Genomic DNA, 27,543 nt, shown 5'->3' with positions numbered 1-27,543 from the left:
GGGGGACAGAGAGTAAATGTAGGTTGGCTTTTTCCACTGGGGGGTCGGTGAGATACAAACCAGGAGAAATGGGTTAAGGGAAATTAGTTTAGGGAAGTGGTTTTCAACCTTTTTCTTTCCACTCACATACCACTTTTAAGTAATCTTTAGGCCATCGGTGCTCTGTGATTAGTAAGGGGTTGCTTAAGGTGGGATGTGGGTGGAAAGAAAAAGTTTGAAAACCACTGTTTTAATTGTATCTAATGGAGTCATTATGTGCACAGTTTCAGAACTCCAAAGGAAATGGGTCAATGACAATTTTTCTCAAGCAAAATATTTCAGTAACATTCAGGTCTAGAGTAGTGATTCTCAACCTTCCCTTCCCACTCACATCCCACCTTAAGCAATCCCTTACCGATCACAGAGCACCAAGGGATAATTTAAAGTGGGATGTGAGTGGAAAGAAAAAGATCGAGAACCACTCTCACATAGAGAGCAGAGCGGTGGTGGTGGGGAACAAGCTGAGGTGGTGAATATGGGTTTGGCTTTAACATTTAAGAAGGATTTGGACAGGTACATGGATGGGAAGGATATGGACTGGGTGCAGGGCAGTGTGACCAGGTAGAAAAAAAATGGTTTGACACAGATGAGAAGGGACAGGTTTCTGTGCTGCGGTTCTGCAGAAAAAACCAAATAAACTTGACTGCTTCACAGGGAAGGGGACCCTGTGTTTGAGCAGAAAGGGACCCACAGTTGGGGGGGGAGGGGGTGGAAAATGGCAGTTTTAAATTAAACATGAAGGGGTGCTTTGAGTGTGGGGGTGTGGAACGAGTTGTCGTGGTAAATGAGCGCTCAGTTTTAACATTTAAGAGAAATCTGGACAGAAGGGGTGTATTCCTGCTGCAGGTCAATGGGAAGGTAATTGTGCAACCCAGACGAGAAGAGCTGAAGGGCCTCTGTTCTGTGCTGAAGTGTCTTATGTGTGGCCTTCTAAGTTTCCCCAGCACATTTGTACATTGCACTTGACTGCAGTCAGCTTTGCACGAGGACACGATTGGCCAGTCAATAGTCCCCCATCACCGCCCTGTTCCCTTCCAATGAGATGGCGTAACAAGGTGCAGGGATTGATTGGTGAGGGGAGCGCGAGGGTCCGCTGGTGCGAGCGATTGCAGTAAGACCGCCACGAAATGCTGGCGGAAGTTGGTCTCGCAGTGTGCATATTCCCATCGTTCGGAAAGATCCCTGCAAAGGACTGGGTGGAGATGTATCTGAGTGGTTGGTGATCGTTGATTGACACCTCCTACGGCCAATAGGATGGAAATGCGTCACCACGTTCTGATTAATATTAAAGCCAAAGGAGGAGGAGCTAACCAATCGGCATGGGAGGCGGGGTGCCGGTTGATGATCTCTGATTGACGTTTCCACAAGCCAATCGACCCTTGGAACGGAAAGGCGGTGTCGTGCGTGGATTCTGATTAACGTGGCTATTAACCATTAAAAGAGCGGAGCTCTGAGATGTATGGCGCCAGTGAGGAGGGAGCTGGGGTGAACTGTGATTGGGGTAGCGTAGATGATCGCTGAGCGACGGTTTCGCTGACCAATTGACGCTTCGAATAGAAAGGCGTGTCCGGAGCTCGATAGCGGTATCCAATCCGCATGGCGTCTGTGCTGAGGGAGGCGGGATGATTTCCTGATCGATAGCAATTTGGACCAATCAAGGCGGGGAAAAAGGCAGGACTGTGCCCAATGAGAGCAGGGAGATGCGGCCTAGTTGCCGAGGTTGCGACGCAAGGGGTGAAGTTGGGGACAGTTCAGAGAGTCGGGCACCGGTTGAGTGAGGGTGGGGAGTCCGTGCTCGGGTTGCTGGCCGGGAGGATCCCGGGGCCTGGGTGGGAAGCGTGCGGCGTCTCTGCTGACTGCACCGGGCCAACATTGTATTGGGATCCACTGGATTGTGTCGGTAGCATTCCTCAGACGTCCTCCTACAAGTCCCAAATAGGACGTGTGTTGCATTGAGGTCCTCTGCGTTGCGTTGAATTCCCACGCAGTTCAATGAGAAACTGCATTGTATTGAGATCCTTTCGTTGCATTGAACTCCCGTGCATTTCATTGAGAAACTACATTGCATTGAGAAACCGTGCATTGCTTTGAGATCCTTGTAACTGCGTCCCATGCGTTGCATTGAACTGTACTGGCTTGGCATTGCACTGGGATCCTGCCCATTGCTTTTAGAGCCTTTGCATTGTAATGGGGTTGCATTGGGCTTGACATTCTGTGCGTTGCCTTGAGCTGGTGCCTGCAAATTGTACTGGGTTTGGTTTTGCACTGGGGTCCTGCGTTTTCCCTTGCGATCCTTTACATTGCATCGTGTCTGCATTGAGATCCCTTGCAAGGCCTTGAGCTCGTTCCTCTGCATTGCACTGGGAACCTGTACATTGACCAACCCCACAAACAAGTCCAATTTCATGCACCCTCGTGGAATTTGAAATTTGGGAAAATAATAGCAGCTTTTCTGATCCAAATATTGCTTAAATAAAGTAGAAATTTCCAGGTGAGACACAGTTTGCCTTTTTAAAATTCCCCTTAGCTGAGGAGAAGGGTTCTACCGATATCCAAAGACTTTGTCTAATTATCTGCCTCAAAGCCGCTCCTCACCAATTGTTTTGCCCAACGGGGGCCGGAGAACACAGACTGGACGATCAGGATGACCTCTGCATCTACCAAGGTAAGGGGTGCCAATTTTCTTAAAGTAAATCAGTCAAAGTTGAATAAGTTCCCAACTGAATTTTTTCTCTGCAACGCTATAGCCTGCAGATTTTTTAGTCTGCCTTATGTTGCACACCTGGATAGGCTGGGTAGCACACAAGGCTAAACTTTTTACTGTATCTTGGCATCAGTTCCACCGTAGACAAGAGCACCAAATTCCTTGGCGTGCACCTGGTGGAGAATCTCTCCTGGTCCCCCAACACCAGATCCATTGCCAGAAGACCAAACGACGTCTTTACTTCCTGTGGAGGTTGAGGGAAGTCCACCATCACAGGGTGATTGAGAGCATCCTATGTAACTGCATCACTGCGCAGTTCAGGAATTGCACCATCCCAGAACACAAGTCCCTGCAGCAGATAGTAAAGACAGTTGAGGTGATTAATGGGATCTCTCTCCCTGCCATGATGACCATTTATAACAGCCATTATTTGCGGAAAGCCATAAACATTGTAAAGGAGTCCATGCACCCCTCCCAGAATCTGTTCTCCCTCCTGCCATCCGGGAAGCATTTGGGCCCTCATGATCAGATTGCTTTCCCCCGCCCCGTTTCTGAACTCTGGGGTGGGGGCGGGACACAGAGCTAGCATATGTAAAAGATGTTTATAAGTGAAATGTTATTGATAAAAAAGTTTCTGATGTAATTTAGCCATGTGAATAACCAACTCCAAGGTCCAGAGAAACGCTATCAAGTTTATCATGGTCATGGTATGAACGGCAAATAAATGTGACTTGACTTGAATTACATTGGACAACGATTTTTTTCCCCAAAAGGCTTGCTTCCTGAAAATAAATTGGGGATTACAATATACAATATCAGGCTCAAAATAAAGATAATTTCAGATTTGTAGGAAGTTGGAGAAACATTAACTTTTATTGAATTTAACACGTTTAATCGCATTATAATGCTGAACTAAGCTCTCAGGTTGACTGCACATGTTACACAGCACGCCAGCATCGAATCACGCCAGGGACTGATGCCCTCGACTCCACTCATATACTTGGCATCAGCTGACGCCAGCGTGCCAATTAAACTAGTGGAAAAAGGACAACTTCCGTCCACTCCATTCGATCCCGGGGATGAGTGTGTCCAGTGGAAAAGCATTCAGTGTCCTGGTTACAGGTGACCCTGAGGAAACAGCACAAACGGTTTCCTATCCCGGGACACGGCTCGGCCAATTCACTGGGATGCTAGTGGAAAAAGGGCTTATATCAATGTAGTGCACAGCATCTGGATATGTGAGCTGCTTCAATAGCCTGTCTGCATCTATCCTGACTAAGCATGCCAGGCCTAAGACAACATTTGCATAGCACCTGCACTGTGCATGCCCAGGCCTGCTTGGACTGGCCAAAACAACTTGCTTTGTGGCAATATACTAGTAAACTTAAAATATGGCGATATACTAGTAAACTTAAAATATGGCAGGAAATCACAAAAATAGGTTGTATCTTAAAAATGGTATGTGATAGGAAAACATTAAGGTGAATTTTGTAGTCAGCAGTTCAAAATCCATAAAAGTATTCAGGAAACAAAATCTTTATTGTCTAGTGTAATCAATTCATAGATTCATACACAGTTGAAACAGGCCCTTGAGTCCAACTTACCCACACTGATCAAAATGTCCCACTCGCCTGTGTTTGGCCCCACATCCCTGTAAACCCGTCCTGTCCATGGATCTGTCCACATGTTCCTTAAAACGTTTCAATAGTCCATGCCTCAACCATCCCCTCCAGCATCCCATTCCACACATCCACAACCCTCTAAAAATAAATAGAAATAAATAGAAAATACCCCTCAGGTTCCTGTTAAATCTCTTGCCCCCAGGAGTTGGGAGGTGATGTTGAGATTGTATAAGACGTTGGTGCGGCCTAATTTGGAGTTCTGTGTGCAGTTCTGGTCGCCTAATTATAGGAAGGATATAAACAGAGTCAGCCTTCCAGACTTCTGGGGGGATTCCATCCATACCTGCTGCTTTGCCACTTTTCAGTTGTTCGATTGCCTTATATGTCTCATCCAGGGTGGGAACCTCATCCAGCTCTAGCCTTAGGGGCTGTTGAGGGAGCTGGAGCAGGGCGGAATCTTGGACTGAGCGGTTGGCACTGAAAAGAGATTGGAAGTGTTCTGACCATCGGTTGAGGATGGAGATCTTGTCGCTGAGGAGGACTTTGCCGTCTGAGCTGCGCAGCGGGCTTTGGGCTTGGGGTGAGGGGCCGTACACAGCCTTTAGAGCCTCGTAGAAACCCCTGAAGTCGCCAATGTCCGCGCTGAGCTGGGTTCGTTTGGCGAGGCTAGTCCACCACTCATTTTGGATCTCCCGGAGTTTGCGCTGAAGATGGCTGCATGCGCGACGGAAGGCTTGTTTCTTCTCTGGACAGGACGGCTTTGTAAGGTGAGCCTGGTGGGCAGCTCGCTTCTTTGCCAGCAGCTCCTGGATTTCCTGGCTGTTTTCGTCAAACCAGTCCTTGTTTTTCCTGGAGGAGAAGCCCAGTACCTCTTCAGGGGATTGCAGTATGGTAGTCTTCAACTGATCCCAGAGGGTTTCAGGGGACGGGTCCGTGAGGCGGACCCAGAAGTCTGGAAGGCTGGCGGCAAAACTCTGCATGCCAAACTGCATGAGTTTTTCAAGCTTTGTTGGGACCAAGGTAAACTGCCTCAGGATCTTCGTGATGCCACCATCATCACCCTGTACAAAAACAAAGGCGAGAAATCAGACTGCTCAAACTACAGGGGAATCACGTTGCTCTCCATTGCAGGCAAAATCTTCGCTAGGATTCTACTAAATAGAATAATACCTAGTGTCGCCGAGAATATTCTCCCAGAATCACAGTGCGGCTTTCGCGCAAACAGAGGAACTACTGACATGGTCTTTGCCCTCAGACAGCTCCAAGAAAAATGCAGAGAACAAAACAAAGGACTCTACATCACCTTTGTTGACCTCACCAAAGCCTTCGACACCGTGAGCAGGAAAGGGCTTTGGCAAATACTAGAGCGCATCGGATGTCCCCCAAAGTTCCTCAACATGATTATCCAACTGCACGAAAACCAACAAGGTCGGGTCAGATACAGCAATGAGCTCTCTGAACCCTTCTCCATTAACAATGGCGTGAAGCAAGGCTGTGTTCTGGCACCAACCCTCTTTTCAATATTCTTCAGCATGATGCTGAACCAAGCCATGAAAGACCCCAACAATGAAGACGCTGTTTACATCCGGTACCGCACGGATGGCAGTCTCTTCAATCTGAGGCGCCTGCAAGCTCACACCAAGACACAAGAGAAACTTGTGCGTGAACTACTCTTTGCAGACGATGCCGCTTTAGTTGCCCATTCAGAGCCAGCTCTTCAGCGCTTGACGTCCTGCTTTGCGGAAACTGCCAAAATGTTTGGCCTGGAAGTCAGCCTGAAGAAAACTGAGGTCCTCCATCAGCCAGCTCCCCACCATGATTACCAGCCCCCCCACATCTCCATCGGGCACACAAAACTCAAAAGGGTCAACCAGTTTACCTATCTCGGCTGCACCATTTCATCAGATGCAAGGATCGACAATGAGATAGACAACAGACTCGCCAAGGCAAATAGCGCCTTTGGAAGACTACACAAAAGAGTCTGGAAAAACAACCAACTGAAAAACCTCACAAAGATAAGCGTATACAGAGCCGTTGTCATACCCACACTCCTGTTCGGCTCCGAATCATGGGTCCTCTACCGGCACCACCTACGGCTCCTAGAACGCTTCCACCAGCGTTGTCTCCGCTCCATCCTCAACATCCATTGGAGCGCTTACATCCCTAACGTCGAAGTACTCGAGATGGCAGAGGTCGACAGCATCGAGTCCACGCTGCTGAAGATCCAGCTGCGCTGGATGGGTCACGTCTCCAGAATGGAGGACCATCGCCTTCCCAAGATCGTGTTATATGGCGAGCTCTCCACTGGCCACCGTGACAGAGGTGCACCAAAGAAAAGGTACAAGGACTGCCTAAAGAAATCTCTTGGTGCCTGCCACATTGACCACCGCCAGTGGGCTGATATCGCCTCAAACCGTGCATCTTGGCGCCTCATAGTTTGGCGGGCAGCAACCTCCTTTGAAGAAGACCGCAGAGCCTACCTCACTGACAAAAGGCAAAGGAGGAAAAACCCAACACCCAACCCCAACCCACCAATTTTCCCCTGCAACCGCTGCAATCATGTCTGCCTGTCCCGCATCGGACTTGTCAGCCACAAACGAGCCTGCAGCTGACGTGGACTTTTTACCCCCTCCATAAATCTTCGTCCGCGAAGCCAAGCCAAAGAAAGATAAACAGAGTGGAGAGAGTGCAGAGAAGGTTTACCAGAATGTTACCTGGGTTTAAGCATCTAGAGTATAGGGAGAGATTGGACAGATTAGGTCTTTATTCTTTGGAGCGTAGAAGGTTGAGAGGGGATTTGATAGAAGTATTTAAGATTATGAAAGGGATAGACAGAGTGGATGTGGATAGACTATTTCCGTTAAGAGGAGGAAAGATTAAAACAAGAGGACATGAGTTAAGAATTAAGGGGCAGAGGTTTAGAGGTAACATGAGGGGGAACTTCTTTACTCAGAGAGTGGTAGACGTGTGGAATGAGCTTCCGGGAGAAATAGTGGCAGCGGAGTCAATTGTATTATTTAAGAAAAGGTTGGACAGGTATATGGATGAGAAGAAGATGGAGGGTTATGGGCATTGTGCAGGGAGGTGGGACTAGAGAGGGGTGTTTGGTTCGGTGCGGACTAGAAGGGCCTAATGGCCTGTTTCCGTGCTGTAAATTGTTATTATTATGTTATTACTTTAAGCCCATGTCCTCTGGTTACCAAATCCCCTACTTTTGGAGAAAAGACTCTGGGTCCACTTGAATTCAGTTCACAGCAACAATGAGGAGAGGAGGAGGATAGGAACCAAGTTCATTCCTGCCTCCATCAGGTGTTTCAGATCTGAAGCTGCTTGTCTTCTCATCTTCTCCAGCCTGCTGTGCCAATCAGTGATGTCAAGTTTGACAGCACAACTGATCCATGCCAACCAAATTGTCTCCCTAAACTAGACTCCTTTGCCTGTGTTTCTTTAATATCATTCCCATCCACGCACCTGTTTGAATGTCTGTTGAATATTCAATTGGTACCTGCCTCTCCCAGTTCCTCCACCCCTCATTCCACAAATCCTCCACATTTTTCTTAACATTTAGCAGGGTAACAGGCCCTTCCGGCCCACGAGCCCATTCCACCCAATTGACCTACAACCGCACCCTCACCAGCTGGTACGTTTCGGAGGGTGGGAGGAAAGCAGAGCACCCAGAGAACATAACAAGTTGCTTGCAGACAGGGCGGGATTCGAACTCCGGTCGCTGGCATTGTAACACAAGCGTACATCTTGAGTTTTAAAAAAAAAAAGCTGCCTCTGAAGATTCTTATGTTGTCATGTAATAAAACAGTAAATGTAATATTACACAAGTTTATTTAAGACAAAGAGTGGCCATTGGTATTGCCTCGTGTCCAAACAGGTAGAGAAAGTGAGGCAAAAGTGTCTCTTCATAGACTGTGGATTTGTGCCTCCAGGATCCTCTTAAAATCATTCCCCTCCCACTTTAAATCTATGACTCCCTACCCGGGGTGGGGGGGGGTGGGTGGTGAGGGGGAGCTATCTGTACCCCTCATGATTTTATTAACCTCCAAAGAACAGCATGATGCACTCACAAAAGATAGAGGAGCAGAGGTTGGCCCATCGAGTCTGCTTCGACATTCCAATCACGAGCTGATTCTCAGCCCTTCTCCCCGTAACCCTTAATGCCCTGACTGATCAATCTCTGCCTTTTACACCCCCAATAGCTTGGCTTCCACAGCCGTCTGCGGCAACAAGTTCCACACCTCTAGCTAAAGAAATTTTTCCACATCTCTAGTTTAAATTGGTGCCATTTTATCCTGAAGTTGTGCCCTCTTGTCCTAGACTCCCCGACCATGGGAAACATTCTTGCCACATCTACTCTGTCCAGGCCTTTCAGCACTCGAAATGTCTGTGTGAGGTTCCACCCCCTCATCCTTCTGTACTCCAACGAGTTCAATCCAAGAGCTGACAATCATTCCTTGTATGCTCACCCTTTCATTCCTGGAATCATTCTTTCCTCATATAAGGTCTCCAAGTGAGGTATCACCAGTGGCCGATAGAGTCTCAACATCATATCCCTGCCCTTGTCTGATATCCCTCCAGAAATAAATGCCATCATTGCATTTGCTTTCATCATGTCACCCAATTGAGCTACAACCCCCGGACCATTAATTTGAATGGAAACCCTCTGGGATCAGCTGATGACTACCATACTACAATCCACTGAAGAGGTACTGGGCTTCTCCTCCAGGAAAAACAAGGACTGGTTCGACAAAAACAACCAGGAAATCCAGGAGCTGCTGGCAAAGAAGCGAGCTGCCCACCAGGCTCACCTTGCAAAGCCGTCCTGGCCAGAGAAGAAACGAGCCTTCCGTTGCGCATGCAGCCATCTTCAGCGCAAACTCCGGGAGATCCAAAATGAGTGGTGGACAAGCCTCGCCAAACGAACCCAGCACAGCGCGGACATTGGCAACTTCAGGGGTTTTTACGAGGCTCTAAAGGCTGTGTACGGCCCATCACCCCAAGTCCAAAGCCCCTCACCCTCAGACGGCAAAGTCCTCCTCAGCAACAAGATCTCCATCCTCAACCGATGGTCAGAACACTTCCAATCTCTTTTCAGTGCAAACCGCTCAGTCCAAGAATTCGCCCTGCTCCAGCTCCCTCAACAGCCCTTAAGGCTAGAGTTGGATGAGGTCCTCACCCGGGAAGAGACATATAAGGCAATTGAACAACTGAAAAGTGCCAAAGCAGCAGGTATGGATGGAATCCCCCCCAGAGGTCTGGAAGGCTGGCGGCAAAACTCTGCATGCCAAACTGCATGAGTTTTTCAAGCTATGCTGGGACCAAAGAAAGCTGCCTCAGGACCTTCATGATGCCGCCATCATCACCCTGTACAAAAGCAAAGGCGAGAAATCAGACTGCTCAAACTACAGGGGAATCACGCTGCTCTCCATTGCAGGCAAAATCTTTGCTAGGATTCTCCTAAATAGAATAATACCTAGTGCCGCAGAAAATGTTCTCCCAGAATCACAGTGCGGCTTTCGCGCAAACAGAGGAACTACTGACATGGTCTTTGCCCTCAAACAGCTCCAAGAAAAGTGCAGAGAACAAAACAAAGGACTCCACATCACCTTTGTTGACCTCACCAAAGCCTTCGACACCGTGAGCAGGAAAGGGCTTTGGCAAATACTAGAGCGCCTTGGATGCCCCCCAAAGTTCCTCATCATGGTTATCCAACTGCACGAAAACCAACAAGGTCAGGTCAGATACAGCAATGAGCTCTCTGAACCCTTCTCCATTAACAATGGCGTGAAGCAAGGCTGCATTCTCGCACCAACCCTCTTTTCAATCTTCTTCAGCATGATGGTGAAATAAGCCATGAAAGACCTCATGAAGATGCTGTTTACATCCGGTACCGCACGGATGGCAGTCTCTTCAATCTGAGGCGCCTGCAAGCTCACACCAAGACACAAGAGCAACTTGTCCATGAACTACTCTTTGCAGACGATGCTGCTTTAGTTGTCCATTCAGAGCCAGCTCTTCAGCGCTTGACGTCCTGTTTTCCGGAAACTGCCAAAATGTTTGTCCTGGAGGTCAGCCTGAAGAAAACTGAGGTCCTCCATCAGCCAGCTCCCCACCATGACTACCAGCCCCCCCCCACCCCACATCTCCATCGGGCACACAAAACTCAAAACGGTCAACCAGTTTACCTATCTTGGCTGCACCATTTCATCGGATGCAAGGATCGACAACGAGATAGACAACAGACTCGCCAAGGCAAATAGTGCCTTTGGAAGACTACACAAAAGAGTCTGGAAAAACAACCAACTGAAAAACCTCACAAAGATTAGCGTATACAGAGCCGTTGTCATACCCACACTCCTGTTCGGCTCCGAATCATGGGTCCTGTACTGGCATCACCTACGGCTCCTAAAACGCTTCCACCAGCGTTGTCTCTGCTCCATCCTCATCATTCATTGGAGCGACTTCATCTCCAACATCGAAGTACTCGAGATGGCAGAGGCCAACAGCATCGAATCCACGCTGCTGAAGATCCAACTGCGCTGGGTAGGTAACGTCTCCAGAATGGAGGACCATCGCCTTCCCAAGATCGTGTTATATGGCGAGCTCTCCACTGGCCACCATGACAGAGGTGCACTAAAGAAGAGGTACAAGGACTGCCTAAAGAAATTTCTTGGTGCCTGCCACATTGACCACCGCCAGTAGGCTGATATCGCCTCAAACCGTGCATCTTGGCGCCTCACAATTCAGCGGGCAGCAACCTCCTTTGAAGAAGACCGCAGAGCCCACGTCACTGACAAAAGACAAAGGAGGAAACACCCAACCCCAACCAACCAATTTTCCATTGCAACCGTATCTGCCTGTCCCGCATCGGACTTGTCAGCCACAAACAAGCCTGCACCTGACGTGGACATTACCCCTCCATAAATCTTTGTCCGCGAAGCCAAGCCAAAGAAGAGAAGATAATCATGTAATCGTCCGTCCTGTGTAAAAAAATTGACCACCAAATCATATATTTTTAATATATCCTGTGCAAAGGTTCCCCCCCCCCCCGCCCCATTGTTGGCCCCGACTGCCTGCCAATCTGAGCTCCCGACGCCCAAACCATGAACCCTCTCCTCGGCTGCCCTAAACTTAGCACCCCATCTCATCCGAGCTCCTGATGTCTTGAACGACGCAGACACTTAACGCGCTCAAAAGTAGTATCCATGTAAAAGTCAAGCCCCCTGTCCCCTCCATAGACCGAAAATAATTGGTCCCCAACTCAACTATTTTTTGCCTCATTTGAAATTCTCTAGGCAGGAGAAACACCTCAACATAGACTTGATCATTCCCTCTTATCAGAAAGATCACCCTCTCGCCCCCATTTCTTCTAAACCCCAGGGTATGCAAGTCCAATTTTCTTCCTTGCCTTTATTGGTAAGACAGCCTCTTGCCTGAGGACAACACCATTGCACTGCAGGCAGAGGTTATATGTAAACCTCTGGTTTCTGCAGAGGTTTTCAAGATCCTTATTATGTAATAACAGAGATCTAGTATTGGACTTAATGCCATTTAGTCTGCCGATTTGCCATTAGCATTGGCCGGCACCCCTTGCAGTCGGAAGCCCCTTTTACATAGCCTCTTGAAGGCGGGAATATTGTGTCTTTATTGCACCATGCCATTCTGTGTAAAAGGTATGAACACGGATTGGGGAGGGAAGTCATTGTAGTCCTGCCTTTACACAGAGGTAGTCATAGCGCCAACTCGCATTATGCTGCCGTTCTTCAGTTTGGTGTAAAAAAGCAAAGCTGGCTTAATGAAGGTTCTCCTTTACGGTAAGATTGTAGGATCTCTGTATAAAAATGGTGAGAGACAGAGAGAAGCAAAAGAGAGTCTCCCCCTCCCTAGAGTCACCTTCCCTCTGACTTTGCAGGTGGGTGAGATATTCTCCGCAGCCGGGGCTGCCTTCACCAAGCTTGGAGAGTTGACCATGCAGCTTCATCCAGTGGCAGACTCCTCACCAGCTGGGTAAGTGGAGCCCTTCACAGATCCAGCGCCCGACATGTGAAAGGATACAAGGCTGGAGAAACTCAACAGGTCAGACAGTGTGCTTTATGTAGCAAAGATAAAGATGCATCACCAACGTTTCAGGCCTGAGCCCTTCATCAAAATGTCGGCAGGTGCCCAAACAAAATGGTGGGGGCAGGGGGAGGGTCAAGTCCCACAGGCAGGAGGTGGATCAGGGAGGGAGGGCACAGCAGCAAGCGGGGAGAGGTGATGGCTCTGATAATGGAGAGGGAAGGGGGGTGGAGAGCTGGAAGGATGGGGAAGGGAGGGAGAGTGGGGACAAGGCTAGAAGAAATCTGAGAGGTCAATGTCAATGCCATTAGCTGGAGAGGGCCCAGACAGAAAATAAGGTGTTTTGCTCTTCCAATTTATGGGTGGTCTTGGTGGGATCATACATGATATTGGCAGCGCTGGAGTTGGGCGCGGAATTGGAGTGGACGGCCACTGGGAGATCCCGGTCACTGATGCGGGCAAGCAAAGGTGCTCAGCAAAGCGACCTCCCAGTCTGTCTGATGTAGAGAGGGCTCAAGGCTGAAATGCTGGTGTAGAATCTTTATCTTTGCTATATAAAGTATGCTATTTGACCTGCTGAGTTTCTCCAGCGTTGTTGTTTTTCCTCATTCGCGGCGCCTGCTGACTTTCATGTTTTACTCAAGATATGAGATTCTTTTATTGTCATGTAATAGTACAGAATATGTACTATTACATGAAATCACTTTCTGCCTGCTGTAAGGCAGAGTCGCCATTAGTGTTGTCTGGCACCCCTTACAGTTCGAGAGAAAGAGAAGCAAATAAGAGTCCCTTCAGAGACACTGAGTGTCTGGATTTACCTCCAGCCCTTCTGCGGCTGCACAGACCCCCTGTTTAATCCATTGGCCACCCAGATCCAAACCTCCGACACAATCAGGAAGCCTTTAGTGCCCGAGGCCCTTCTTGCCCTCAGCGCCCTCTCAAATCCTAGTCTCCCCCGAGCCAGCCTCCAGCAGCCTGTGCAGGTCCCCTGACCCACCAGTTGCCCACAGCCTATGAGGGTCCCTCAGCCGCTGAGCCCCCTGTTGGTCCACTGCCGTGATCACCGTCCTGTAGGTTCGTCTCCTCTGCTTCTTCTTCTCAACATGTGTGGGGGGGGGGGTTTTCTCCCCGTTACTCCTCTGACCTCCCAGTCACAAAAATTGCTGCACCCCCACCACCCCTGTATCTGACCCGTGCTTCACTGAAGTGTACCACCCACCTCAGTGAAGAGGGGCAAAATGTGGAGCCTGTACAAGAGCCTTTCCTGAGGAGTGCGTTTCCCTGAGCAACCTCTGCCCCGATCCCATTGGACATCTTCACTCTTTCCGTCAACATGTGGCTCATGGAGGCAAGTGGCAGCATGAACTTGAACTTATTTTTTTATATGATCCCTTTTTTGGTGTAATTTAATTTATGCCATTATAGTAGATGTATCTTGTGTACCTGTGTGACTGCAGCAAATAAGAATTGTGCGTCTGTACATGGGCACTTGTGTGTATGTCCGTACATTCTTATTATTCATTACTGATAACTGTTGGGGGGAAAGAAATCCATAACTTGGAGGTGTCGGAGTTCAGACGTTTGTACGTTCTGTCCAAAGGTAGCAGCGAGAAGAGACCACATGTCTGGTCAATGTCGATGTTATTGTCACCTAATAATACATTAAAAATGTAATATTCATGACATATTACAACATTTTACAAGGATTGCCATAAGCATCGCCTGGCACCCCTATCGATAAGAGAAGGAGAAGCAAAAGTGAGACCCTACTCGGCGTCCGTGGGTTCTCCTGCAGCACTCCTGCAGCCTTTGTGGCTGCACAGGCTCCTGTCCGATCCATTGGCCGCCCGAGCTCCGATACAATCAGGAAGCCCTTCAGTGCTCGAGCCCTTTCTTGCCCCCCAGCGCCCTCTCGAATCCCGGCTCTGATACCTGGTCTCCCAACAGGGGCCCATCAGCTGCTGAGCCCCTCGCTGGTCCGCTGCCGTGGTCACCGTCCTTCTACCGTGCTTCCTCTTCTTTGGGGGGGGGGGACTTTTTTTGGTGCCCCGTGCTGGTCCACTGCTCCCCCTGGAGTCTGCAACCTCTCATGTCTGCGCTAGAATCTTTGGCACAGACCTCTGGATGCAGGATTTTTTTTAAAAAAAACTATTGGCTCTTCTAATATGCCATTTAAAGCCTGTATAGAGCTGTCGGCTTCAGATCTAGGCAGTAGGACCCTACAGAGCAGCACTGTCTCTCCGTTCCCAGTTCTTCCGGGTCCGTACCAGCAGCAGCTCCATCCGTGCCGCCATTTTTTCCCCGTGTGGAATTGAATTTCGTGCTTCTGGCTCTCCCACATTTTGTTTTCCTCTCTCTCTCCCCCCTTGCCAGCGCCAAGTGGACGGACACAGAGATTGAGATGCTGCGCTCCGCTGTAAAACGCTTCGGAGAGGACTTAAACAAAATCAGCACCGTCATCAAAGACCGCACTGTGTAAGGCCGAGAAGCAGAGGCAGAGGGTGATGTCCCTGGGGGAAGGGAGATGCGGGAGTGTAGATCTTCCTCTTTTCTAACTCCTCAGCTGGTAGGCTTCTAGTTGAGTGGATGAAAAAAAAAACACAAAGCTGGAGAAACTCAGCAGGTCAAGCAGTGTCCTTGATATAGTAATTGTAAAAATACATCACCAACGTTTCAGGCTTGAGCCCTTCATCAAGGTGTGGAAAATTGTGATAGTTGGAGAAGGAAGGGAGGGGACAGCAGCGGTCGACTGCCATCTGGCTGGAGAGTTCCCAGACGGAAAATCAGGTGTTGTTCCTCCAATTAGCTGGATGGTTGAGGCAGGTACTATCATAATGTTGCATCAGGTAGCTCGTCAAGGCCTTGAGTCACCAGTGCTCAGCGCGCACACATAGCACCTGTTTCGACCCTGTGACTCAAAGGGCATCGGAGGGCCAAGTTAGCAGGACCCCAAAGTGATGGGCAGTGCGGTTAGCACAACACTATTGCAATATCACCAACCCAGGTTCAAATCCACCAAGTTGGTACGTTCTACCCGCGTTTGCATGGGTTTCCTCCCTCCCTTCAAAAGCGTGCGGGAATTGTCGACTGATTGAGGCAACATGGGTTTTAAATGGCCGGAATTGGCTTCTACTGTGCTCTAAATAAAATTTAAATCTCAGTGAGGAAAGCAGAACAATATTTAATTAAACATTATACAGATGCTAAATAAATACTGAAACTTTTCCGATTTAGCTAAAGTATGTTGAATAAACAGTGAATGTTTTTTTTAATTAATTCTTTATAGTTGAACTAGTCTTGTCAATTCATGTAGAGAGACAGCATGGCAACAGGGCCTTCTGGATCACAAGCCTGCACCGTCCATATACAACCATGTGACCAAGTAACCTACTAACACCACCCCCAACCCCTCCGGTACATCTTTCAAATGTGGGAGGGAACCGGGAGGAAAACCCACGCAGGCCGACTGTTTGCTGGGCTAACTATGGCTTGCTATTCCATTAAAATCTAGCCCATTGGTTTTCAAACTTTTTCTTTCCACTCACATCCCACTTTAAGAAATCCCTAGGCCATCGGGGCTCTGTGATTAGTAAGGGATTGCTTAAGGTGGGATGTGAGTGGGAAGGGAAGGTTGAGAATCACTACTCTAGACCCAATTGTTACTGAAATATTTTGCTTGAGAAAAATTGTCACTGGCCCGTTTCCTTTGGAGCTCGGAAACCGTGCACATAACGAGTCAATGAGGGACGATTAAAACAGTGGTTTTCAAACTTTTTCTTTCCACTCACATCCCACCTTAAGCATGAGGGACGATTAAAACAGTGGTTTTCAAACTTTTTCCTTCCACTCACATCCCACCTTAAGCAATCCCTTACTAATCACAGAACACCTAGGGGAAAGCCTAGGGGATACTTAAAGTGCTACATGAGTGGAAAGAAAAAGTGTAGCCTAATCCCAATGTAACTCAGCATAAGATTTTTTTTTTAGAGGATTCTACTGTGGGACCAGCTCGTAAGTACCTGAAATTCACATCCTTTCAGGTTACTCCATTGGAGAAGTCAACAGAAAATAAAAACTAGAGAGTAGTTCTGGAATTTCTGCATTAAACTGCAGTCAGGCAGCATTGAAAGAGGTGCTTAAAAAGATGTCAATGGATTTTCACACCAAATTCGTGTCAATGATCTATGCTGACCCATCTTATTAGTACCATAGAACATTACAACACTTCTAGTCTGTGTCAAACTATTACTGTCTTAAAAACAATAAGTCCCCATGGCTGGACACAATATACCCCCGGCTGCTGTGGGAAGTGAGGGAAGAGATGACCGGGGCAGTAGCTATTATCTTTGAATCCTCTTTGGCTGCAGGGGAGATGCCAGCAGATTGGAGAATGGCAAATGTAGTCCTCTTGTTTAAAAATGGTTATAAGGAGAATCCTGGGAATTATAGACGGGTGGGTCTTTCATCAGGGGTATGTAATCTAATGGAGAGGATTCTTAAGGACTGGATCTATGAGCATTTAGAGAAGTCCAGTCTACTCAAGGATAGTCAGCATGGCTTTGTGAAGGAAAGGTCGTGCCTCACGAGTCTAATTGAGTTTTTTGAGGAGTAACAAAAGAAATTGTTGAGAGTAGAGTAGATGTGGTTTACGTGGATTTTAGTAAGGTATGTGACAAGGTTCCCCACGAGATTCTCATCCAGAAAATCATGAGTCACGGGATCAGTGGAACCTTGGCCATGAGGATAAAAAATTGGCTCACAGGAAGAAAGCAGAGAGTAGTAGTGGAAGGAAAGTATTCTGCCTGGAGGTCAGTGACTAGTAGAGTGCCACAGGGATCCATTCTGGGACCCCTTGCTCTTTGTGATGTTTATAAATGACCTGGTTGAAGAAGCAGAAGGATGGGCCAGTAAGTTTGTGGATGACGCAAAGGTTGGAGGAGTTGTGGATGGAGCTGAAGGTTGTCGTAGTTTACAAGAGGATATAGATTTGGGCAGAAAAATGGCAGATGGATTTCAAACCAGATAACTGTGAGGAGATGCATTTTGGAAGGACAAGCCAGAAGATTGAGTACAGGGTTAATAGTTAGTTACTTAAAAGTGTGGATGAATAGAGGAACCTTGGGGTTCAAATCCATACATCCCTCAAGGTCACCACACAGGTTGATAAGATAGTTAAGGCCCTTGGGATGCTGGGCTTCATTAATGAGGGATTGAATTCAGTAGAGAGGCCATGTTACAACTCCACTAATCTCTGGTGAAACCACACTTGGAGCATTGTGTTCAGTTCTGGTCACCTCATTACAGGAAAGATATGGAAGCTACGGAGAGGGTGCAGAGGAGATTTACCAGGATGTTGTCTGGATTAGGAAACAATTCTTATGAGGCAAGGTGATAAGATCTGGGACTTTTCTCCTTGGAGTGTAGAAGAATGAGAGGAGACTTGATAGAGGTCTACGAGATTGAGAGGCATAGCCAGGGTGGATAGTCAGCGCCTTTTTCCCAGAGCAGGAATAGCAAACACCAGAGCATGTCTGTACAGAGTGAAGGTAGAAAGGTTTAGGGGAGACATCAGGGGTAAATCTTTTACACAGAGAGTTATGGGGCCTGGAATGCATTGCCGGGAATGGTGGTGGAGGCTGGACATTAGAGGCATTTCAGAGACTTAGACAGGTACATGGATGAAATAAATAGAGGGTTTAGCACTTTTTAGGAAGGAATATATGGGTCAGCACAACGTCGAGGGCCAAAGGGCCTGTACTGTGCTGTATGTTCGATGTTCTATTACTCTGCCTGGTCCTACTGACCTGCACCCAGGCCATAGCCCTCCCATCCATGTACCTGTCCAAAATTTTCTTAAATGTTAAAAATGAGCCCACATTCGCCACTTCAGCTCATTCCACACTCCCACCACTCTCTGTGTGTGAAGATGTTCCCGCTAATGTTTGCTCTAAATCAGTGGTTTTCAAACTGCCCCTCTAAACTCGCATTCCATTTTAGGTAATCCCTAGGCCATCGGTGCTCTGTGATTAGTAAGGGATTACTTAAGGTGGTATGTGAGTGGAAAGAAAGTTTGAAAACCACTGTTTTCATCATACCTCATTGACTCGTTATGTGTACGGTTTCAGAACTCCAAAGGAATTGTGCCAATGACAATTTTTATCAAGCAAAATATTTCAGTAACTATTGGGTGTGGAGCAATGATTTTCAACCTTCCCTTCCCACTCACATCCAACCTTAAGCAATCCCAGAGCACCAATGACATGGGGAATACTTAAGGTGGAATGTGAGTTTAGAGGGGCAATTTGAAAACCATTGCACTAAACTTTTCCCTTTTCACCCTGAACCCCTCATAATTTTGTATACCTCGATCAAATCTCCCCTCATTCTTCTACACTCCAGGGAATAAAGTCCTAAAACAGCTGGGAAAATGGGCTAAAAAAAGGCAAATGGAGTTTAATGCAGAGAAGTGTGAGGTGTGGCATTTTGGAAGGGCAAACCAGGTAGGACATACAAGGTAAATGGTCGGGCACTGAGGAGTGTGGTAGAACAGAGGGATCTGGGAATACAGATACATTAATTCCCTGAAAGTGGTGTCACGGGTAGATAGGGTTGTAAAGAGAGCTTTTGGCATATTGGCCTTCATAAATCAAGTATTGAGGACAGGAGTTGGGATGTTATGGTAAAGTTGTATAAGATATTGGTGAAGCCAAATCGGGAGTATTGTGTGCAGTTTTGGTGACCGAACTATAAGAAAGATATCATAAGATAGAAAGAGGATAGAGAAGATTTACTAGAATGTTACCCAGACTGAGTTACAGGGAAAGGTTAAACAGGGTAGGACTTTATTCCCTGGAGTGTAGAAGAATGAGGGAAGATTTGATAGAGGTATTTAAATTTATGAGGGGAATTGACAGAGTTAATGTAGGTTGGCTTTTTCCACTGAGGGTCGGTGAGATACAAACCAGAGGACATTGGTTATGGGTGAAAGGGCAAAAGTTTAGGGAGAACTTCTTCACACAGAGTGCTGGGGATGTGGAATGACCTGAAGTGGTGATTGCACCACTAAATTTTAACATTTAAGAATAATTTGGACAGGTACATGAATGGGAGGGGTATAGAGAGCTATGGCCTGGGTGCAGGTCAATGGGACTAGGCAGTGTAATAGTTTGACACAGGGCTGAAGGGCCTTTTATCTGTGCTATAGTGTTCCACCATCCTATAGTTACCCTGCGACAGGATGAACAGGCTGGGTGACTGAAGGATGGAAGACTCCCTAATCGAGTTCTTTAAAAACCGATGTTTCAGACTGCATGCTTTATCTGTGGGAGTGAGGTGACGTGATGTCCTTGCTCCTCTCTCCAGAGCCCAGATCAAGAGCACAGTAAAGCGAAAGGTGTATGAGGACAGCAGTGTGCCACTGCCTTCAGAGTCACCCAAGAAGGTCCAGAAGAAGACGGCGGCTGTGGCGTCTGTCACTAGTGCTCCTGCAAGCACCACACCTCCCGCGGCCACAACTGGGAACACAGCTCCTGCAGACTCGACGGGGGCCAAGAAGCAGAAGGCATCAGGTACGGTGGTGAGCGGCAGGTTAGGCTGGATGCTGGATTAAAGAGGAGCATTGTCCTTAAAGTGGTGGGGGGTGGTGCGTTATACAGGGTAGCTTGACAACCAGCACCTCTCAGTTTAACAACCTCTCCATGATCCACCACCTTGATGGGACAGTTAAGAAGGCCCATGGGATGCTGAGCTTCTTTACTCGAAGGATTGAGTTTAGGAGTCATGAGGTCATGTTGCCACTCTATGAATTGCTGGTGAGACCACACTTAAAGAGTATAGTGTTCAGCTCTGGTCACCTCATTACAGGAAAGGGTGCAGACGAGATTTAAATTTAGTCAAACAGCGTGGTAACAGCCCCTTTCGGTCCACGAGCTCATGCCGCCCAATTACACCCAAATGACCTACAAACCCCCCCCTGTTGAGAAGAAGAGGCGAGGACCCTACAGTGACCACGGCTCTGGACCAGTGAGAGGCTCAGTGGCTGAGGAACTTGCACGGGCTGCAGGCAACTTGCAGTCGGTGGGGACCCGCGCGGGCTGCTGGAGACCAGCTCGTGGGAACCAGGTTGTGGAGCTGGGTTTAGAGAGGGAGCTGAGGGCAAGATGGGCTTTCGAAGGGGCCTCGGGGGCTGAAGACTTCCAGATCTTGCTGGAGGTTGGGATCTGGAGCTCGGGTTGCCTGTGGTTTGAATTGGGGTCTGTTTGGCTGATTGAGCACTGGAGGTGAATCCACGGACACTCAGAGTCAGAAAGGATTCTCTTTCTCCTGACTGTAAGAGGCACTTAAAGCAATTTATTCCGATGGCAAATCTGTCTGCCTTAGAGTGGATAAAAACAAATTAAGTATAATATTTCAATACTTTTATTACATGACAATATCTTGAATCTTCTTGTTCATGCAAGATTCCAGCATCTGTGTCGTTTCACCCCTTTAGCCAGAGGTTGGTAAATCTGTGGAATTTGTTGCCACAGGAATTGTGCAGTTCAGGTCATTGGATCTATTTAAGGCAGAGACAGATAGGTTCTTGATTAGCCAGGGCATCAAAGGTTATGGGGAGAAGGGCGGGCAGTAGGGCTGAGTTGGAAAATGGATCAGCTCATGATTAAATGGTGGGGCAGACTCGATGGGCTGAATGGCTTATCTTGGGTGGTTCACCTGGTGGTGGTTAGTCTTCCCGGAAAGTTGTGCACAAAGGGTTGGGGAGGTGACGCAATTGAAGTTGGATTCTCCCTCTTATTTCAGACGTAACCCTCAGTGCCCTGAACGACTCTGACGTCAACAGTGATCTGGTGGACATCGAAGGCCTGGGCGACACTTCTCCAGCTAAGAAACTCAATTTTGACCAGGGTACGTGTTTCTCGCTGCTGAAGCAACATCTCCCGTTAAAACCGAGGCATGGATTGGCCTCTCATTATGTAGGAGGAGGTCTTTCGGTCGATACCATTTCTGGTGCATTTCCTTCCAGCCCAGTTCTACAGTTCGCTTTCTCTATCTTATTCTCTGGCAGTAGATGACAAAAACAGCATTTGTGCGCTCACACACACGCTCTCGCGCGCGTGCACACACATAAACACGCGCACACATCCATATATGTGACCACACACTCATTCCCTACTCACACTCAACATAATCATATAAATAATCAAATTAAATATACATAAGTACTTTGGAATGATTTACTCCATTACAGGATCATCAATCTCACAGGCTGTAGGAAGAACCTATTCCCCAGCCTGGCCGTCCCTGATTTTGATGCTCCTATACCTCCTTTCTGATGATAGTGGGTCAGAGATCCCATGAGCTGGATCCAAAGGGTCCTTGATAATTCTCTGAGCCTAATTTAAGCAATGCTCCTGGTGAATGTTGTCACCCCAGTTCTCTCTCTCTCTCTCTCTCTTTTAAACATTTCTCTTTCCTTCTCTTCCCCCCCCCTCCCCCCATGCGTCTTTTGATTCTTCTGCTGCAGACCAATCCATAGTTGCTCATTGCAACCTACCTGCTAGGGACGTGGGAGGAAACAGTAGCAGCAAGGGCGAATTCGTGCCGTCACAGGGAGAACGTGAACTCCCATGCAGTCAGCACCCGGGGTCAGGATCGAACCAGGGTCTCCGGAGCTTTAAAGTGGTAGCAGTGACTGCTGCACCACTGCCCCTTTCCCACCATAATAGATGGACATAATAGGAACACCATTTGGAAAAGGAACAATGTCTGGGGGTGGGAGTGGGGCAGTGGGTAGAAACTATTTATCCCTCGACCAACACCAAAATTATTGGCCCTTAACACATTCATTTGGTGGGAGCTTGCTATGCAGTGGTTAGTTTCCGTGTTACAGTGCTGGACTCAGAATTAGCAAGGGATGACTGTTGCAAACAGATGCACTCTCATGCAAACAAAGAAATGCTGGGGGATCTCAGCTGGTCTCGCAGTGTCCATAGGAGGTAAAGATGTATAACTGACATTTTGGGATGAACCCTTTCGAGATTCCTTTAATGTCATGTAATGAAGACTACAATATTTCACAAAATTTGTTTTCATCTGCTGTAAGGCAGACGGATTCGCCATTGGCAGAAATTAAGCGCCTCTTACAGTCAGAGACAGAGAACCAAAAGAGAGTGTGTCGTGTCCACCCCCCCCCACCCCGAGTCATCGAGTTTCTGTGGATTTGCCTCCAGCGCTCCTGCAGCCCCCGCAAAATCCAGTCCAAACCATCAGCTGCCCGAGCTCCGGATCCCCACTTCCAACACGTCAGGAGTCCCACAGAGCCCACTCGCATCCCAAATCCGATACCTGGTACCCCTTCAGCCAGTCTCCAGCCGCCTCATCGTGAGTCTCCAGCAGCCCGCAGCCTGTGCAGGTTCCTTGCCTTGAGTCGCCTGTGCACACCTGAATAAAAAGGCACCCCCCCACCCCCCCAAAACTGGGCAACTGCTGACATTTTTCCATACCAAGCCCAAAACGTTAGTGATACAAAGGATGCTGTTGACCTGCTGAGTTTCTCCAGTTCAACCGTGGTGTCTGCAGACTTTCCTGCTTTACCACTTCCCTGATCAATTCTCACCTTCCCTCTCTCTTGCCCTCCTAATGAACGTCTTTTTGCCTGTTGGTCTGTACTCCTCCTCCTGCCCTTCCTTTCCCTCACCTCAGGTTTTCAATTCAGATGTCCTCCTCCTCTCTACCAGGGTCCATCAGAAAGGAGGTATAGGAGCATCAAAATCAGGGGAATAGGTTCTTCCTACAGCCTGTGAGATTGATGATCCTGTAATGGAGTAAATCATTCCAAAGTACTTATGTATATTTAATTTGATTATTTATATGATTATGTTGAGTGTGAGTAGGGAATGAGTGTGTGGTCACATATATGGATGTGTGCGCGTGTTTATGTGTGTGCACGCGCGCGAGAGCGTGTGTGTGAGCGCACAAATGCTGTTTTTGTCATCTACTGCCAGAGAATAAGATAGAGAAAGCAAACTGTAGAACTGGGCTGGAAGGAAATGCACCAGAAATGGCCCGAAACGTTGGTTATGAATCTTTACCTCCTGTGGACTCTTCCAAGATCACCCAACCAATTCGAATTAAAACAAGAAAGTCTCCAGAAACTGAAGTAAAACCAATGCTGGAAAAACTCAGCAGGTTAGTGTACTTTATAGATCAAAGATGCAGATACATAACCAAAGTTTCAGGCTGGAGCCCTTCGTCAAGGTGTGCCTACATTTTGCTCATACCTGGATAAAGGGCTCCAGCCCGAAATATTGATTCTGTATCTTTATCCTTGCTATATAAAGTACAGTGTTTGACCGGCTGAATTCATCCAGCCTTTTTGTACTTTTTCTGCATCTGGGGATGTTCATGTTTCAATCTGTTTTAATTCACCTGAGGCCTGGCTGTTGGTTGTGGACCTCCCAAGTCAGATGTGTCCTGGATGACCAGTGCACTGCATAACATTGACGGGGCCAGGTCACACACAAAGGTGCTGAAGGTCTCACGGCGTCTAACGTTTTGTGGATAACACTACAATCCAGGCTTCTCTGATTTACTGCAGCCAACATTTCACACTGAGAGGTCTGCTAAACCTACCAGGCACAAAATAATCGGCTTTAAAATTTCAAATTTAGACACGTGGCACGGTAACAGGCCCATGAGCCCACGTTAACTGGCCAATTACTCCCGATTGACCTACAATTCCCGAGCACAACAGGTAGGGCAGCATAGTGGTTAGCGCAACACTGTTACAGCACCAGCGACCGGGACCGTGGTTCGAATCCCGCGCTGTCTAAAAGGAGTTTGTACGTTCTCCCCATGTCTTCATGGATTTTCCCCAGGGGGGCCGGTTTCCTCCCACTGTTCAAAACAATTGAAGGACAATTGATTGTAATTGGGCAACACGGGCTTGTGGGTTATAGGCTATCGCGCTGTAGTCTCTCTTTTCCCCGTGCGACTTGTGGAACAGAGGGGTTTTCTCCCCACCTGGATCTAATGCAGGCAGGAAGATGGGTGAATGCACCAAGTTGCTGGGGAGCACAACAATACCACTGATGGTCCACAGTCTGGGCAGTGATTCGGGAGGGGGGGTGGGGGTGGGGGAGCACCGTTCCACCCATTTTGCTAACCTGCCCCTTTTTTTTGTTTCCTTGCCCATCTCTTGTTTCAGACAGTCTGAGCGTCGATTCCAATCTCATCATGAGTACCTCGGACATACCGCTCCTGTCTCGCTGAGCTATCTCCTCCCTCCCTCCGCCAGACCGCCCCCTCACCCACTGAGCGAAGCCTCCCGCTCCTGTCGGTTGGGACATCAGCTGCATTCACTCCAGTCCCAGCCCCCCTCCGGGGCTGGGCTAATGAAACCCCCACTGACGCCCTACGTTTCTCGGCCTCCAGGAGCAGCACATGACCATTTGACCACCATTCCGTTTGACCATGACGTGAGATTTTATTTTTGAAGTGTGTGAACAAATTTCTCAATTCAATTAAAGAAAACTACTGATAGTTTTACTGTTTAACCCTGACGAACTGAAGTTTATTACCCTGTTGTAGCCACAAAGGATGTGACGATGATAAGATTTTGTGAGCGGCTTAGACAGAGCAGACAGCCGGTACATTTTCTCCAAGGCGACAACAACAAATACAAACAGCAAGAACATCTGTTCAGGGCAGAGGTTCTCGACCTTTTTCTTTCCACTAGTAATCCCTAGGCCATTAGTGATTAGTAAGGGATTGCTTAAGGTGGGATGTGGGTGGAAACCACTGTTTTGACGTTATGTGCACAGTTTCAGAACTCCAAAGGAAATGGGCCATTGACAATTTTTCTCCAGCAAAATACTGGGTCTAGAGCAGTGGTTCTCAACCTTCCCATCCCATCCACATCCCACCTTAAGCAACCCCCTACTAATCGCAGAGCACCAATGGCCTAGGGATTATTCAAAGTGGGATGTGAATGGGAAGAAAAATGTTGAGAACCCCTGGTTTAATGTGAGGGGAAGAAAGTTTGGGGTAGATGTTAGAGGTAAATTTTTTCCACACAGAGCATGTAGATGCAAGGAATGCATTGCTGGGGGTGATGGTGGAGGCTGGTACAATAGGGGACCTTTTTTAAAAAAAAACTCTTTGACAGGCACATGCCTGTAAGAAAAATAGTGTGTTGTTATGAGCCCAAAACCCAGCAGCAATTCACCAACACAAATGGTTACTTAAACAAATTTGCTTTTAATTATCTTTAAACAAGAAAATAGAATCACACTTTAACTTAACTAACCTAACTTAACCCCATTCTAATTCTAAGTGCACGTGTTCAGAAAAGTTCTTTGGTTCACAGTCCAATCTCACTTCTCATTCCTCCAAGTTCACTGGTTACAGTCAATTCTTATACTGTGCACAGAATTTAACATTTATAAAGTTCACCAGGCTTTGGTGCTCGAAAGGTAAATGGTTACCACTCAGGAAGGTTCTTTTTGGTTTTCAGTGAGATTTATTGTTCCAGGACATCCACAACTGATTCCTTTTTAATCAGATACTCCAATGTCTTGCTGACAAAACTTGCCCCTTCAGGGTTCTCCAGATGATAACCTCTTTCTTTCAGGTTACCACCGAGTTCCTTTTTGTTTCTCTTATTCCAAGTGACAGCCAGTCCTCACCTCTTACATGAACCACAAGGGCTTTGACCAGGCTGAACGAAGCATTTACAAACCCGTCTTCCAAATGAGGCTTTCCACAAGCTCGTCAGCTTGTGTCCTGTTCCAGTCCCAGCTGCTGTTTACTGGCTGTAACATTGGAAGATCTCTCTCTCTCTCTCTCTCTCTCTCTCTCTCTCTCACTCTCTCTCCCTCTTTCTCTTTCCCCCTCCACCCCCATCCCTGTTTGACTCTCTGATTTCCAAGAACACCTCCAGACAGAGGCAACTCCAACAAGCTCTTTCATCTGTTGCCTTTTTGTAAACTATAATCCATTAGATAAGGCTCTTGTACCCTCTCCAAGGCTCTTGCAAAGGCTGTGAGGCCCTGATATGTGTATCATTAGCAGAGCTCCAGTATTTCAAATAAGATCTGTTTTAAAGTCTTTGTATGTGACCTACTATAACAAACCTTTCCCAATTTATCTCCCAAAAACATATCTATATACTCTGTCACAGTGTTCAGAATAGGTTTGATGGGTTCAAAGAGAATCAGAGCAAACTTATCTTTATTTCAATTCAGACATACAGCATGGTAACAGGCCCTTTCGGCCCGTACCACCCAAATACATCCAATTAACCTACAATCCCCAGGTACGTTTTGAATGGCGGGAGCAAACCAGTGCCCCCCCCCCCCCCCCCGAGAAAACCCACACAGACATGGCGGGGGGGGGGGAAACATACAGACAATGCGGGATTTGAACCCCAGTCCTAATCAATGGTCCTGTAACAGCGTTGCACTAGCCGCTATGCTAACCATTTACCCACAGGGGAATTCATAAAACAGGTGCACGCTGAAAGACTAGCCTACACAGCACAGAGGCATAGTATACCGAGAAACGAGGGTTTAATTTCTTCAGTACCCACATGTGTGGTATACCGAAAAACAAGGGATAACTTCTTCAGCACCCACCACCCACATACATGGTATACCGAGAAATGAGGGTTTAAGATGTTCTGCACCCACAGGCGCAGTATACTGAGAAATGAGGCCTTGTTCTGCACCCACCACCCACATGCATGGTATACCGAGAAATGAGGGTTTAACATGTTCTGCACCCACAGGCACAGTATACTGAGAAACAAGGCCTTGTTCAGCTCCTACCACCCACATGCATGGTATGCTGAGAAACAAGAGTTTAACTCCAGTACCCACCAACCGTAGGCACAGTACACCACATAACAAGTAAACCAGGTCTCCAGTGTAGTCCTTGATCAGGATCTGGAACAGGCCCATCGCAGTCAGCCCTCTGGAGCTGCCAGGTACAGGTTGGTGCAATACAATTTCCTGCATCAACTGTACCTCACACCACAAAAAATTACAGAAATCTCAGGAATGTGCTTTAGGTGTGGAGACTGGAACCTTTCAACCATTCAACCTGGCTGTGTAC

The 27,543-nt window shown here is 47.7% G+C and overlaps 1 protein-coding gene across 3 annotated transcripts; it reads left to right on the top strand.

Annotated features, from left to right (window-relative positions):
• The first annotated feature begins 1,310 nt into the window (after window positions 1–1,310).
• Window positions 1,311–24,986, top strand: bacc1 (BPTF associated chromatin complex component 1). Of its 3 annotated transcripts, XM_069919899.1 has the most exons (7): window positions 1,311–1,496; window positions 2,567–2,704; window positions 12,287–12,381; window positions 14,806–14,907; window positions 19,795–20,000; window positions 21,232–21,336; window positions 24,638–24,986. In XM_069919899.1, the coding sequence occupies exons 2-7, from the start codon at window positions 2,684–2,686 to the stop codon at window positions 24,700–24,702; spliced, it is 594 nt and encodes a 197-aa protein (XP_069776000.1). In that variant the 5' UTR covers window positions 1,311–1,496; window positions 2,567–2,683; the 3' UTR covers window positions 24,703–24,986. The 3 variants fall into 3 exon arrangements, with proteins under 3 accessions (XP_069776000.1, XP_069776001.1, XP_069776002.1); XM_069919900.1 differs by lacking the exon at window positions 1,311–1,496 and having other exon boundaries at window positions 1,780–2,704; window positions 24,642–24,986; XM_069919901.1 differs by lacking the exons at window positions 1,311–1,496; window positions 14,806–14,907 and having other exon boundaries at window positions 1,780–2,704.
• The last annotated feature ends 2,557 nt before the right edge of the window (window positions 24,987–27,543 follow it).

This window comes from Narcine bancroftii, chromosome 2 (genome assembly GCF_036971445.1).
Source record: "Narcine bancroftii isolate sNarBan1 chromosome 2, sNarBan1.hap1, whole genome shotgun sequence".
In the NCBI taxonomy this organism is placed as follows: Eukaryota; Metazoa; Chordata; class Chondrichthyes; order Torpediniformes; family Narcinidae; genus Narcine; species Narcine bancroftii.
The sequence above is the reverse complement of the archived record's forward strand: the minus strand, read 5'-3'. Positions and strand labels throughout refer to the sequence as shown.